At 38.8% G+C, this 15747-nt stretch overlaps 1 protein-coding gene across 2 annotated transcripts; it reads left to right on the forward strand.

The window, feature by feature from the left end:
* Window positions 1-1200: 1200 nt before the first annotated feature.
* chmp1a (charged multivesicular body protein 1A) lies at window positions 1201-13857 on the forward strand. Of its 2 annotated transcripts, none has more exons than XM_038293951.1 (7): window positions 1201-1341; window positions 2915-2934; window positions 3034-3111; window positions 6303-6449; window positions 6794-6922; window positions 7014-7207; window positions 12706-13857. In XM_038293951.1, exons 1-7 carry the CDS (start codon window positions 1335-1337, stop codon window positions 12725-12727), a joined length of 597 nt encoding a protein of 198 aa, XP_038149879.1. In that variant the 5' UTR covers window positions 1201-1334; the 3' UTR covers window positions 12728-13857. The 2 variants fall into 2 exon arrangements, with proteins under 2 accessions (XP_038149879.1, XP_038149878.1); XM_038293950.1 differs by lacking the exon at window positions 1201-1341 and adding an exon at window positions 1623-1750.
* Window positions 13858-15747: the final 1890 nt, after the last annotated feature.

Raw genomic sequence — 15747 nt, forward strand, 5'->3', positions numbered from 1 at the left:
TTAAAGTTGCTTGTGATCCGCCATAATAGAAGAAGAAGAAGAAGAAGAAGAAGAAGAAGAAGAAGAAGAAGAAGAAGAAGAAGAAGAAGAAGAAGAAGAAGAAGAAGAAGAAGAAGAAGAAGAAGAAGAAGAAGAAGAAGAAGAAGAAGAAGAAGAAGAAGAAGAAGAAGAAGAAGAAGAAGAAGAAGAAGAAGAAGAAGAAGAAGAAGAAGAAGAAGAAGAAGAAGAAGAAGAAGAAGAAGAAGAAGAAGAAGAAGAAGAAGAAGAAGAAGAAGAAGAAGAAGAAGAAGAAGAAGAAGAAGAAGAAGAAGAAGAAGAAGAAGAAGAAGAAGAAGAAGAAGAAGAAGAAGAAGAAGAAGAAGAAGAAGAAGAAGAAGAAGAAGAAGAAGAAGAAGAAGAAGAAGAAGAAGAAGAAGAAGAAGAAGAAGAAGAAGAAGAAGAAGAAGAAGAAGAAGAAGAAGAAGAAGAAGAAGAAGAAGAAGAAGAAGAAGAAGAAGAAGAAGAAGAAGAAGAAGAAGAAGAAGAAGAAGAAGAAGAAGAAGAAGAAGAAGAAGAAGAAGAAGAAGAAGAAGAAGAAGAAGAAGAAGAAGAAGAAGAAGAAGAAGAAGAAGAAGAAGAAGAAGAAGAAGAAGAAGAAGAAGAAGAAGAAGAAGAAGAAGAAGAAGAAGAAGAAGAAGAAGAAGAAGAAGAAGAAGAAGAAGAAGAAGAAGAAGAAGAAGAAGAAGAAGAAGAAGAAGAAGAAGAAGAAGAAGAAGAAGAAGAAGAAGAAGAAGAAGAAGAAGAAGAAGAAGAAGAAGAAGAAGAAGAAGAAGAAGAAGAAGAAGAAGAAGAAGAAGAAGAAGAAGAAGAAGAAGAAGAAGAAGAAGAAGAAGAAGAAGAAGAAGAAGAAGAAGAAGAAGAAGAAGAAGAAGAAGAAGAAGAAGAAGAAGAAGAAGAAGAAGAAGAAGAAGAAGAAGAAGAAGAAGAAGAAGAAGAAGAAGAAGAAGAAGAAGAAGAAGAAGAAGAAGAAGAAGAAGAAGAAGAAGAAGAAGAAGAAGAAGAAGAAGAAGAAGAAGAAGAAGAAGAAGAAGAAGAAGAAGAAGAAGAAGAAGAAGAAGAAGAAGAAGAAGAAGAAGAAGAAGAAGAAGAAGAAGAAGAAGAAGAAGAAGAAGAAGAAGAAGAAGAAGAAGAAGAAGAAGAAGAAGAAGAAGAAGAAGAAGAAGAAGAAGAAGAAGAGCAGCTCTCGATCCAGGAAGAAGCAGCCTTTTAATTAACTAGAACTGGTCCCGGAGCTCCTGGCTGAAGAACCGAACCAAACATTTTTAGTTAAACTCAGACATTGTGTTCGTGTTGACATGGACGGTACGTGTTGTTCTCAGTTTAGTTCTCTCTGTTCACGGGATTCGCTCTCAGACATTGTGTTCGTGTTGACATGGACGGTACGTGTTGTTCTCAGTTTAGTTCTCTCTGTTCACGGGATTCGCTCTCGATCCAGGAAGAAGCAGCCTTTTAATTAACTAGAACTGGTCCCGGAGCTCCTGGCTGAAGAACCGAACCAAACATTTTTAGTTAAACTCAGACATTGTGTTCGTGTTGACATGGACGGTACGTGTTGTTCTCAGTTTAGTTCTCTCTGTTCACGGGATTCGCTCTCGATCCAGGAAGAAGCAGCCTTTTAATTAACTAGAACTGGTCCCGGAGCTCCTGGCTGAAGAACCGAACCAAACATTTTTAGTTAAACTCAGACATTGTGTTCGTGTTGACATGGACGGTACGTGTTGTTCTCAGTTTAGTTCTCTCTGTTCACGGGATTCGTCTAAATCCTGGTATCCACTGTTAGCTTGGCTAAGAGCAGAGACAGTTTAGCCCTAAACTGTTGTTGTTATCTTTATTTTCAGCTCAAACTTTAACCGAATCATCGAGTTGGATTGTTTAATTACAAGTAATATATTCTACTTATGAGTCTCACTGAATTTATTTGTGGCAGATGCCGTTTGTCGCATGAACGTATATCAACCAGACACTTCCTGATGTTGTCATCGTGACAAACTAAACTTACTGAAACGGGAAACTTTTTTGTTACATTTTTGTGTAGAAATATTGTGACATAGTCTTTATTTACCCTCCATCTTTTTTTTTAAATCGGACATTTCTTGTCTTTGTCTAAAATCCCTCCTTATAACCTTTGTTTTGAATTGGTAAGTACCTGATTATGATAGTTGGAGACGATCCTATCAAATATCTAATATATGCCGTCATTGTTCATGATAACATTAGTTTTTATATCAGGTTAATGATTGTTTTTATTAATTATTATTGGAAATTTTGTATTTAGAAGAGTTGTTGGCCTTTTTAATAGCTTTTCTAATTTTTCCATCATTTTATTTTTCCATCGGCCTGTTTATGTTCTTTGAAACATAAAGGGATTTTTGTAATCAACAGGACGTCTGTGTTATGCACAATTTACTCCACAGGTACTTATGGACCTATAGTGAATATATTACTTGAACACAAATTACATGTAGCAAACCTTTGATTGCTACTGCTTGAGTTTTATGTTTGTAGTTTTTGTTACAAATCTGTTTCTGCTGAAATTTTACATCGATGATTCTTTATTTTTTATATTTTGTTTGATAAAATGACACTTGCGTCCTTTTTTAACGATTTAGAGATTTCTTAGTCACATGTATATCTACACTTTTACTTTTATTGTGTACACTAACTCAAAAAATATAGAGAATACTAGTGTTCAAAATGAAGATGTGAGGAAAGCAGGTGTAAATAGCATCACTTCACAGTAATACAAGCTTTCAATGGCACAACAAGATTGTTTGTATGCTTTTTAAGGATTTAGAAATCTACTTAATTTCTGATGTTTCCAGAACCATGCTTCTTTTTTAGAGTTATTTATCACATTTGTTCTTCCTTTCCGCAGACACACTCTTCCAGCTGAAGGTATGTCCCTGTGACGATATATGATATGTTTTTTCCGTACAAGCTCATGGCTTCAAAGTTAATAATTTATCGTCCACACTTTTCTTTTGTGTTTCACAGTTTACAGCTAAGCAACTTGAGAGATTGGCTAAGAAGGCAGAAAAGGAGTCTGAAAAGGAGCAGGCAAAAGTCAAGAAGGTAAGAATTGGGATGCACTGTAGCATCTGAATTCATTTTGTAATGATCTGAGTTTTCCTAATTGCATTTTTTGCTCTTCTTGCATATTCCTCTCATAATGTTTTCTATTCTAGAAACCTTTAAGGTCTATAGGGCTCTTTAAGGGCCTATATCATGCTACTTTTTTGACTAAAAATTATACAATCTTGTCACTGAGTTATAACACTATTCTTTCAGCAAAAGCATACACAAAGTGGCATTTCACTTGTTTCATGCTCTCTTTAGTAATTCACATGTCTGCTGTCTGTGTCAAATCCCCTCCCAGTCCTGTATAAGATAAAAATTGAGGGAATGGAGAATAGATAGGGAGATGCGATGGACTGCGTCCTGTCCAGGGTGTATCCCGCCTCTCGCCTGTAGACAGCTGGAGATACGCACCAGCACCACTCGCGACCCTTGCTGGAATACAGTGTGACGGAAAATGGATGGATGGAGGGATAATGAGCTCCCTCCAGGAGGCAGCTACTTTAACCAGGCTGTAACTGTAACCAAACTGTAACTGTCTCCTATCAGGGAGGGGTCATGTGAGGCAGAGTGCCTTGATCCCAGCCTAAAGTTGAGTCGAAGTGGCTCTTTTAAAGTCATTTAATCTGTAAAAATGTTCAGGCATTTTGTTCTTTTTTTTTACACTAAACCATCTATATAAGAAAGGTTTCATGTTTTTTTTGTTTGTTTGTTTTTTTTAACTTAAAATAGGTGGCTGTGTTTTTCAGACATTCAGTAGAACAAAATCAATTCCCCGACCTAACATATTGTTGTAAACATCCTGAATAATCCCTCACTTACTGACCACCACAACCTGATTAATGCAAACCTATACAGCAACTCAAATTAACGTCCTAAATCTGTATGTGTTAAATTAATTGAATACAGATCATAATAAGTGAAATACAAATTATTTTAAAAGCAGTCTGAAAATGTATTTGAATACCCAATCCAACGTCCTTTGTAACCACCCCGCCCCACACCAGGCCAATTCTGCGGTTCCTCCTGTCTTGCTCCACTCTCAGTTCCTTGGAGCCCCGAGGAGAGTCTGCACAATATTATAATTTGTTAATTCATAGGAGCATCATAAGAGGTAATGAGCATTGAATTTATTAGGCCTATAGAATTATTAAAACTCAGCAGTTGTATCCAGCACACATACAGTTTCTGCCCAAAACTTTACATTTCGTCCTGAGTCTTTGTAATAAGTATGCCCAGAATCATCTAAAATTGGTTTGTTCTCCACCTCTAAAATCAGCATCTCTTCATCTATGCCTGCAATAAGAAGTTGCTCTTGGAAGTTGTTACAATTGGATTTGATGAAATTTTGAAATCTAAAAATAATTATTTTGATCAAGATGACAAAGCTAGAGCTGCTCAGTAGTGCAGTGGGTAGCACTGCTGCCCTGCAGCAAGAAGGTTCCCGGTTCGATCTCCTGCCTGGGGTCTTTCTGCATGAAGTTTGCATGTTCTCCCTCAGTATGTCAGTATGGGTTGCATGAATGGTTGTTTGTCCTGTTTGTTACACTGGACTGGTGACCTGTCCAGGGTGTACCGTGCCAGTAGTTTGCATCCATCAATTAAATAAAAAGGTCCTCTTCTTCGGGAATATATGAAACCTATGTTCTAAGTTGTAGTAATCTGTCGCTACTATGTTTTACTTTGACAAACAGGGTCCTCTTGTTGTTCTTTAATGAGATTGCAAATGCAGAGGTTGAACTGGCTGGATTCCACTGGAGCAGAGCAAAAAATAGCTTTGCTCCGTACTTAACAGGGAAGGACGGAGAACACGGATGTGGACGAGTTAAGTTGGATGCGGAATAGTTCTCATTGATTAACATGACTGTATAAGTGCTCATCCCGTTATGGAGGGTGGGGAATCTGGGGTTAAGAGGGCCAGACATCTGGCAGGCCACCAGGTGGCTCTCCCGGACAGGAAAGGACGGCTGCTCAGAGAGCAGAAATCATGAAGAATACTCAGACCATGAAACAAGTGAAGGAATATCACCATACTTTTAACTTATTCTGGTGATTAGTTCTAAAAAGTGGACTTTGTCTTATAAAGACCCTTTAAAGGAAGCTAATCAGCTAATGGAGGCCTTGATTATGAGATCTAGGTAATACTTTTGAAAATGCATTGGTTAAAACTAAATTACATCGGTGGTTCCACTGGTTCAGAGATTATGGATCGCTCCGTCATTTTCTGAAGCTTTAAATACAGCACACGGCTCAAAAAGTGAAAAGGAAGGAAGTGATCTAAAAGTTACAGGATGGTGGCTCTTAACCAGGTGTGGGCGCCCCTGCTCTAGACCTTCAATTAGAGCTGCTCTCTATTTTGATTTATTGTACCGCTCTTTCTTGTTCATCTCGCTGCGATCCATTATCTTTTTCTTCACTGATGATGAAGATTGCCTTTCATATGGGAAACTGTTGCAGGAAGTTCCCCCCTGGCAACCTTTAAGTGATCAGACGACTTGCTAGGGAGCGGTTTGCACATTGAAGGATTGATCTGTGTCCATTTGTAGAAACATTAGCAGATGACTCAGCTTAAGCTCTAGGTTACATACATGGAATACCTCACAGAGCTCTGTCTTCACCTGCACACCTCCTCCTTTGTTAGAGAACCAGAATAAAAATGAGCAGAGTTCTTTGTTTTCTCCAAACTTTCTAGTTTCATTTTGACATTAGAAGGGAGAAGCAACAATTGGGTCATTTTTGTTTATTTGCTGTTGATTATATTCAGCTTCTGATCAGTTCTTTTCTGTAAATGTGGCCGAGATTGGTCAGCAGGTGGCAGTATAGCTTACCTCTGAACAAGAACAGGCTTGGTTGGTCTTCATGTGTCTATTCAGAAAGCAGATTTTTTTAGAAAAGCAGGCTTGAGTTAGTGGAATGAAAAGCATTTGATTCGAACAAAAAGTTGCATAAGTCAGGATTGAAATATTGTTAAACTGGTTCTCTCATTCTAATACTGACAGACTTCATAGCAGTTTTCCAAAGTTTTCATGAGAAAATAAAACCAACAAAATACGACCAATCCACATAAATCTAGAAGAATGCTGAGTGAGTTGAGTTTTCTCTGTTTTCTCTCTATTCCGTCTTCTCGGGTGTTCCTTATGAAAACTACTTTGTTACATTACAGAGCTCAAAATGTTCTGTTTTTCCAGGCCTTGCAGCAAAAAAATGTGGAATGTGCCAGAGTTTATGCTGAGAACGCCATCAGAAAGAAGAATGAAGGTCTTAACTGGCTGCGCATGGCGTCACGAGTCGACGCAGTGGCGTCTAAAGTGCAGACGGCTGTTACCATGAAAGGAGTAAGTTACGCCGCTCCGAAGTTACCAGAAAGTACTGATGTGGATCAAGTAAAGTCCTGTATAGTTATAATCCAATTAAAGATCTTGATAGGTTTATCGATCCCTGCAGGCAGGTTGTTTTGTCCAAGTGTGCACAAAAAGATACATAAAACTAGAGTCAATAAATGTAAGAAAAAATAATAGTTTATTAGAAAGACAGTCAGGTTGGTAAATATAGTTTAAATGTTTTTTTGTGTAGTTGGCAACAGTATGGTAATATACAATTTGACACCACACATTTTTGTAAAGTTGTCAGGCTTTATAGTAAAATATACATTTTAAATGCTTATTATTTCTTCCTGCAGGTGACTAAAAGCATGGGCCAGGTAACCAAAGCCCTGGACAAAGCTCTGAACTCCATGGATCTACAGAAGGTTTCTGCAGTGATGGATAAGTTTGAAACCCAGGTTCAGAACCTTGATGTCCACACCTCAGTGAGTAGCTGCCTTTTCTGCACATCCACATCTTCACGGCTCTTAGGCTTCTCCAACTCTTACCCATGAACCTGCCTATTACCTGCACCAGGTAATGGAGGACTCCATGAGCTCCGCTATGACGCTGACCACACCTCAGGAGCAGGTGGATGACCTGATCCACCAGATAGCGGAACAGAATGGCCTGGAGGTGATGGATCAGCTCAGCCAGCTGCCTGCTGGAGCTGCCTCACTGGGTGGAGAGAGCTCACGGAGCCAGGAGAGGGAGGACCAGCTTTCCCGACGGTAAGGCTACTTTTCATTTGGTTACATTAAGACAGGAAAACATCAGACAAGTTCTGAAACTCAAATCTGATGTTGAGTCACCTTGACAGAAATTTGATTCAAAGCAGTTTTGAGAAAATGCTTTTTTACGTTCTGCCAGGTGAGTCTGAACCGGAAGTTTCAAAAGAAGATTCAATAGCCCCTTTTTCCATTGAAAGCCTCCGGCTTGAATTACCTTACTAATAGGAACCAAGCAGAGCAATTTACTGTGTCGCTTGAGGAACCAAAGCCCTGTGAAAGCAAAGTGCAGGTAATATTAGTCGGGTCATTCTGTACAGAAAAGAAAATAGTCCACACCTTTTTCAAATCCCTTTTGAAGAGCAGTGGAAAAGGAGCTCATAATGCTATTGTGATCTCTACGGAAACTGTGCTGGTGAATCGTTTCTTGGATTTCCACCTTGCCTACGCCAAAAATGTGAACAGATCACATCGAGCTGAAGGGGTGGGATGCATAGCTCTTGGACATTAGAGAAGTGTGTGTTTAACAGACAGTGGTGAGCGGAATCTGAGCTTAAGAAAATCAGGTACATCTGACATGAAAATCACTCCCCGTTTGGTAAAATTAACTGTTTTCAAACCAAAAGCAGGTAACTGGGTCGGAGATATTTAAGCCTAAAAAAACAAGAGTGAATCTGTCTGCAGCTTACAAGACAGAGGCTTGTCAGGTAGCGATGCCTCTACTCAACATGCCTCTCATTAGAGTTAAAACATTGAAATATTAGCTCCATCACTTCTACCTGACTGGATTTTGCTCTTCAGTGGGAGCTGATCTGAGCACGGATAACGATTATAACTGAGCGCGTTGAATACTAGGACCTCAGTGGATGTTGAAGGATCCAGCTTGAGAGGTTTTAAGGTTGCATTGACTGACACAAGCTAACATGAGCTTTTAGTGACTGAACCAACATTTTGTGTAGAGATGTTACTTCGAACCAATGAAGTCCACAATGGTAACCAGTAGGGCTGGGTATTTTCGCCAAAGTCCTGAATCGAATCGATTTTGATTAATACACTTCTAAATCGATTAATTTAGATTTTATCTGTTTTTACAATAATCAAAGTGGTTCTAATGTGTTTTAAAATACTAATGTATTTTATTTTTTCCTGTCACATTAAGCACAAAGTGCAAACTTGTAAATCGGACAGTTTAAACATGAGATGTGAACAAAACTGTCTCATAAGTGCAAACTTGTTTGTTAAAAGTGAAAAAGTGAAGCCTCACTCGAGCAAGCAGACGTGATAGGGTGGGAAACGGCAGACTTGCATGAGCTGCATTATCTATCTGCAGAAACCATGTTTGCAGTGTTGTCTGTAACAACTACAGGGTGTTTGCTGGTCAGCCCCCATTTGTTAATGTCTTCAGTCAACCTATTGGCTATATTTGCAGCTGTCTGGCTTGAAGTCATCTTGAGTGCATCTTTCCTGCTCATTTGAATGTGAACGTCACGTGCGTCACTAGAAAACTAATCGATTTCATTCCCTAGACATCGATTGTGCAAAAATGTAAAGGAATCGATTCAAAATCGATTAAATTGATTTTTTTGCCCAGCCCTAGTACCCAGTACTAGGAAGGAAGAATTGCTGCCTGATGTAATAAGCCATAATGTTTGTGCTCCTGGGGACTAATGGTGTTTCCACTTGTAAGAACTCCGACAAACTACTCTGCCTGTAAGTTACTGAAAAAAATGAGCTTCAAAGTGCGTGTTGCTTCTTGTCTAAAATACCTATCAGCTCAACGCCACCAGCCTGATATGAAAAAATACCTTTCTCTGATTTTCTAACTTTAAGACTTTTTTGAAGCTCCTCAGACTTGTGCAAAACTCAGTTTCCTCCAAATGAAGGAATAATATATCCATCCATCCATTATCTTACACGCTTGTCCCAATTGGGGTCGCGAGGGGTGCTGGTGCCTATCTCCAGCAGTCAATGGGCGAGAGGCGGGGTACACCCTGGACAGGTCGCCAGTCCATCGCAGGGCAACACAGAGACACACAGGACAAACAACCATTCACACACCCTCACACCTAAGGACAATTTAGAGAAGCCAATCAACCTAACAGTCATGTTTTTGGACTGTGGGAGGAAGCCGGAGTACCCGGAGAGAACCCACGCATGCCAGGGAGAACATGCAAACTCCATGCAGAAAGACCCTGGGCCAGGATTTGAACCCAGAACCTTCTTGCTGCAAGGCAGCAGTGCTACTCACTGCGCCACTGAGCAGCCCGGAATAATATATAATAACCAAAATAAATATTTGATCTTTTTATGATAGCTTTAGATATAGACCCAGATGAAAAGGCATATAGACCTTCCTAAACTGGTTCTCTCTCATTATTCCTCTATTTCTATTCAGTCAAATAAGATGTAAATGTTTCTTTGTAGTTTCGTTTTTTTTTTTTTTTTTTTCAATTTCCTTATATTTTTACATTTCAAATTTTTTTTTTTTAAGTTCTGGATTTTCATGGTAGCCTTTGAGACTCTGTCTAAGTTCTATTATTAATCCATATGGGGTGATAGAAAGATTTCAGGGCGTGTCACCAGCAGAATTGGTATAATACTAACAGTTTAGCTTTTGTTCATCCGGAGTAAAAATAAATGCAAATTTTTACATGTCTTCCTTTCAACAAACTGAGTTCTGTAGTTTTTGCAAGAGCAAGAGTTACAGTTTTACTAAAAAGATTACTATCCATGAAAAGTTTCATTATTACACCAAGAAAGGTGCACTATTGAGTACTGCTGTGAATAAGTGGTGAAGGGCATTTATTGTTAAATGCTTAAAAAATGAATGTAATAAAAAGTAAATGCTATAAATATTAAAAATAGTCTCAAGATAAAGAATGTCTGTTCCTTTAAAGGGAGTAAGAAAAAATGAATTTCAGCCCTGATGATGTATAAGTAATTTACATCCTGCTGTACCGTAATTTTCCTTGATTATTCTATTAGAGCAGACTACATGGTAAAATGGTAACACATTTTTTCCGGGGGATGTAGTGGGGTTTCATTTTTCTCACTTCAGACCTATTTTTATGTCTGATTAATTGCAAGTAAGAAAGACACTTTTACAGAAGCTTAACCCACAATCCTTTTTTTCTTTTTATCATCACCTATAAGTTTGAGTAACTTGTTGGTGTTGGAATTTTAAGCAGTTACCCAACTAAAAATCATAATGGGAAAGAGCAATGTTATATAACCGGTCAGTTTATTATAATCGACTAACTTTGCAGCCAGCACAACGCAGCACAGGCAGATTAAGATATCGTACTACAGCGGACTGAGATAACAGTCAAATATTAGTCAAATAAAGTGAGCCAGGAGCCTGGCTTTGTTGGAAAGTAAAGAGGTTACTGCTGATGTTTGGCCACAGCACAAATATGTTCTATTTTACTTTTCTGGTTTACAGATTTGAAAAAATATATAATGCTAAGTTACCACTTGTTAAAAAATAGGAAGGGATTTGCTGTTGGGTCTGCAAGACTTAGAATGCTTTCTCATTTCTGTAAATGTACAAAGTCTAGTATGTATTTATAATAGAATAAAGTCAAATTTATTAAATATAAAAGCAGTTATACACAGAAGACCGTCGTTTAAAAAAGTCGTAGTCAAAGTAGGTTTTCGCTCAGCATCCAAATACAGACATGTTGTCAGTGTCTCAACCACCCAGACCTCTCGAGTCTCCTGGATCAGATCTTCTCTGCATAACCAGAACCAAAACCAAACACAGAGAAGCAGCTTTTAGTCCTTATTCTGCTCTAATCTGGAACAAATTTCCAGAAAACTGGGAAATGCTGAAACCCTAAATGAAGATTAAAAACTTATTGGTCTTAAGTTGCCCTTGACTGTTCTATTTAAACATTATTCATTTAAATTTCTAGTTCAGTCATTTTATTATTCTTTTTTTATAATCTATCATTTAAATTATTAATTTTTATTCTCTTTAATTATTGATGTTCATGAATTATTGAACGCGCAGTGAGGGCCGGATCTATCAAAGGTTTGCGTGTATAAAAACGTGAGCTATTTCACTGCGCACGCTAAAAATGTACAAACTGATCTATCAACAGCGTGCTAAAAGCATTTGGTCTTTAAAACGTGCTAAATAGCGCCTCTGATCCATTTAGTACTTTTTCTGCAATGAATATGCAATATGGGGCGTTTACACGCTAAAGTGCGTCTTGTGGGAGGAGAACATGTAAATATATTAATTTAGCACTCGCAAAGTGATTTATCAAACTTGAACGCAATTTTGCTAACGCTATCTGACTCTATATTTAACACGTTTCAAAAGAAGGTGCAAATGGTCTGTATGCGTAATTGCGCACACATGGCAGCGGTTATTGTCGCAAGAAGGAGACAGGGAAATGAAGCAAGGAGACGCAGAGAACGCATTTTTTCACTCCGTGTGAATATTTTTGCAATGAACGAGGAAACGATCATCAAAACATAGTTTATCCAGCATTGCCATTTTGGAGCTGTTGGGGGAACTCCGAATGGATTTGGAGCCAGCCACAAGGAGGACCCACGCAATACCAGATATCACAGAACTCCTTGCAACATTGCACTTTTTTGCATCTGGGTCATTCCAGCGTACGATTGCAGCGAGAGCTGGGATCTCCCAATCTCGTTTTTTCAGAAGTGCTGTCCGACGGGGTCGGGGTTCTCCCCCTGCGCCTGTGGAGCAACGTGCCAAATGCTGGGGGGATCTCATCCACAGTCACAGGCCAATACAAAACACCTGTTTTTTTGTTTTGTTTTTTTTTACTGCAGCACATACCACCTTAGGGAATAAAGGTTGCCAATTTATAAATATATATATATATATATATATATATATATTTACTTATTTATTTTTTTTGTTGGGGGTCACTGTAAGATTTAAATTTCTTAATGCACTAGTTTGTACAGTCTACAAACTACTTTGCCGCAAACCACAAAACGCGCAAAACCATCATTTAAATAGGGCGTCTCCAACAGTTTTGCACCTTCCACCAGTTACGCAATCACTCTTGTTAAATCACCCGCAAACCATGGTTCAGCCCCTCGCGCAAAATTCCAGTTTGCGAGCGCAAATTACTGCACGCAAAATTGGATCTTGATAAATCCGGCCCTGAGTGTTTTTCCTAAGATGTTTTCCATATGCAGTGCTTTGAATTGTTTTGCTTCTAAGATGTGTTGTATAAATAAACTTGCCTTTATCTGTAAAGTAGGTTTTAGTGACAAGATAGTTCAGAGAGCTGTTCATGAAGAGAATGAAGGCAGGGACAGAAAAGCTGGACTCTAAACCTTAAAGGAGCCTTTTTAAAGGATTTTTTTTGGCTTTACTAAATGTTGGGATTTAAAGAGCGTGGCGTTTGCTGCCAGGCTCCGTTTATCTAGACTTGTGGCTCATTCTTTACCTCACATCATTCAGAACGCCGCTCTGTATGAAGCAACCACGTAAAGTTTGGAATCTGTTCTTGCAGGTTGGCAGCTCTGCGAAACTGAAGGCTGGTGCTGAGGAGACAACAGCTGCATGGAGGCAGAGCACTTTGTAAGACCGGCGACGACAGGAACTACGACGTGTTTCTATTGAACTGCTCCTGCTGGGAGAACTTAATGAGTCTATTGATTTTCCTCCCCCTCTCCTGCCCTATAAATAAATGAAATGCAGCCAAAAATAGCATCTGAGAACAGAAACGGATCCTGGGCTAACCTTTTTGGTTTCATCTGTTCCTCTTCACTTGTTTTTTTTTTTTTTTTTAGCCCCCCTCTACATTACAGGTTTCTGGGTGTAAACTTTGTAAAATGTGTTTTGTACAAAGGACTTTACTGATTTTCTGTTTATAAGAGATTTATTTATCTCTGGTTCTGGGTCGAAGATGGAAGCCGCTGATTCTGCTGAGAGAAGGGAGAAGAAAGATCAGGTTTAAACCAGTAACACTAACAGATTTAACCCCCTGCTGATCAGAGTCATCCAGACTCAGTGAGGACAAACGATACTCGACAATCCCCCTATTTTATCTATTATTAAACATTTATTTCTCGCTTTCAGATTTGATGCTTTTAACGCCTTATTTTGGGATGCAGGTGCTTTAATAGGTGCTTCTTGCTTCAGTGCCTATAAAGAACAGTCAGTTAGATAGGGAAAGCCAGGCTTTCTCCTTCGTCCTCAGCTGTTAGCTGTTTTTAATTACGTATGCTTTTTTTTCTGTTCTGAGCATTTTAGTTTTTGGAGCAGGAATTTTAGCACCTCAGTGTTTGTAACTTTGATCTGCTTTGCGTTCATTGATATTAAATATAAACAACGACCTCCTTCACATAGCATAGATTGGTTGTGAATACCAGAGTGGCTTTAGCGGCGTTCTGTTCTGGCCGGATCCTGTTTTTTACTTCTGTTTCATCCAGGAAGTTCTGATGACTGCAGCAAAGTCGGAGAAAGATGCAGACAGATGAACAGAGTTTGCATCAAAACATGTTTGAATAACAGCTTCTGGGGCATCAGGACCTTGGTGTTTCATATTTTGTCATCCAATTTAGTTTTTGAGGAGGGTTTATTCGTACTGGATCCCCACTGACTGTTCAGCACTTTTGTTTTATATATTTATCATGTAAAAATAAAGTTCCTTCATCTGAAAGTGTCCCTGAAAAGTTTGTTTACTCATGAAGATGTGCCTCTTAAAGAGTAGTTACCCATTGTTGATTCTCTGTCTTTATGCTGAGATGCTGAGGAACAAGGTTGACAAAAAGAAAAACTCTGAATTATTGAAAAAGCAATTAAAATGTATATCATTAACTCAAACACAAATGACTAAATTGTGAAAAAATGTAAACACATTTTCTATTTTGGTTTATAAGAAATGTCCTGACAGAAAAATCTTTCATCGATTTATTATAATTCAGAGTAACAAACAATTTCCTCTCATTCTTTTAATAAACATCTTAAAACATGGCTCCTAGGAAACCAGAAAAGTAAATATGACGTTCTGATTTATAGTACATCTTGTTTGTTTTTGTCTGCGACACCAGAGTGATGAACATTAGCATTAGGATTTAATCAACAATATATCCCTAAACCTGTTGGTTCTGCAGTCTGTGATCGGAGCTTGTTTGGCTCTCAGGGACAATGCCGTTGGATTAGTCATCATAGCTGCTTATGATCTCATTTGCAACACAAGGCAGAGCATGATATTTGCTTTATTAATATTCAAAGTGCAAACATAAGCCCCAGTGAGCTCTGAGTAAACAGACAAACTGAATCCCAAGCAGCTGATATCCCTGTCAGAATCACTACAAACATCAGAAGGGAGGTCACTTACGAAGAGTTTACATTCCTCCTCCACCTCCCCATTTTTAGTCATAAAGTGAATTATCCTCCCATGTGTTAATAATAAGAGCCCAGGGAGGGGGGTGCAGCTCCATGAAATGTCAGAGTGGAGGATGGAGCGTTCAGCAGCAGCAGGTTGCCTTGCTGAGTGTTTCCACCGAGGACTCCCCCGCCTGTTTCTTTTTCTGGAAGCCTTGACTTACCCAGGCTGACAGAAAGAGGACACACTACTCATGGAAACACAATGGATGACGAACAAGCTGTCCCAGAAAGTAATTTTCACCACAGCGTGCAAGATAAGCTGCCTCTGACCTCTCTTCCACAGCTGGGGAACAAAGCTGCGTGTTATGAAATCAGCGAGAGGCTCCCAGGAGGAGCTGCGTGCTGTTAACTTTTAGGAGTTTCCTCTCTAAGCCCACGAGTGTCGGGTGTCATTGTGTATATAATAAACAAATGCTCGTCTGCTTTGCTTTGTCTCACACCAAACTGCTCAGGGTTTGCTGCAGCATAAAGGATCTGTGTAATGTGACACATGTGACACAAAAAACAGGACAGATGGGTTTAATATTAATATTTAAAAAAATAAAACTGGAAAAGTAGATCAGACTGACTGGAAGGCAAAAAAAACAATACAGCATATTTATTTCATCCATTTTATTATTTATTTATATGCTACAGCCATTAAACTTTGACAATATTTGGAATCTTTTCTGACTTTTGAGGATTTCTTTATCTTATTTGTCCTTTAACTATATTTGTATACTCTGTTTTCAGCCTTCTGTGGTAAAACAGGGTGATGCATTTTAGGGTCAAAGAAAGGATTTTACAGCTTAGGGAGGATTTATGAACAATGACTCCTATTTGAGCTGTGGAAGAGAAACACACTGATAGATTATTTTAATGCACTTTCCTTCAACTGTCCAGGTTCTTCTTCCTCCAGAAGGAGAAACAGTCATCCTCGCTGTGGTCCACAGCTGAGGCCTGTAGCACCTACCTCCCTCCCTGATTTTGGCTTTCTGCACCTGACAGGTGTACCTGAAGAGGCTAAGCTTCAGTCTGGCTTCACGAGAAGGAGCTCATTAACTGCTTTTGGTTGCCAGGTTTTTAAAGAAGAATTTAAAAAATATATTTTACTGTGTTGGAATTTGTTTACCTCTGGTCTAGCCATTTCTTCTCTTTCTGAGTTTACAGACTTTTTTTT

The sequence above is a fragment of the Cyprinodon tularosa genome, unplaced genomic scaffold (genome assembly GCF_016077235.1).
Source record: "Cyprinodon tularosa strain WSP-4 unplaced genomic scaffold, ASM1607723v1 ctg332, whole genome shotgun sequence".
NCBI classification, from domain to species: domain Eukaryota; kingdom Metazoa; phylum Chordata; class Actinopteri; order Cyprinodontiformes; family Cyprinodontidae; genus Cyprinodon; species Cyprinodon tularosa.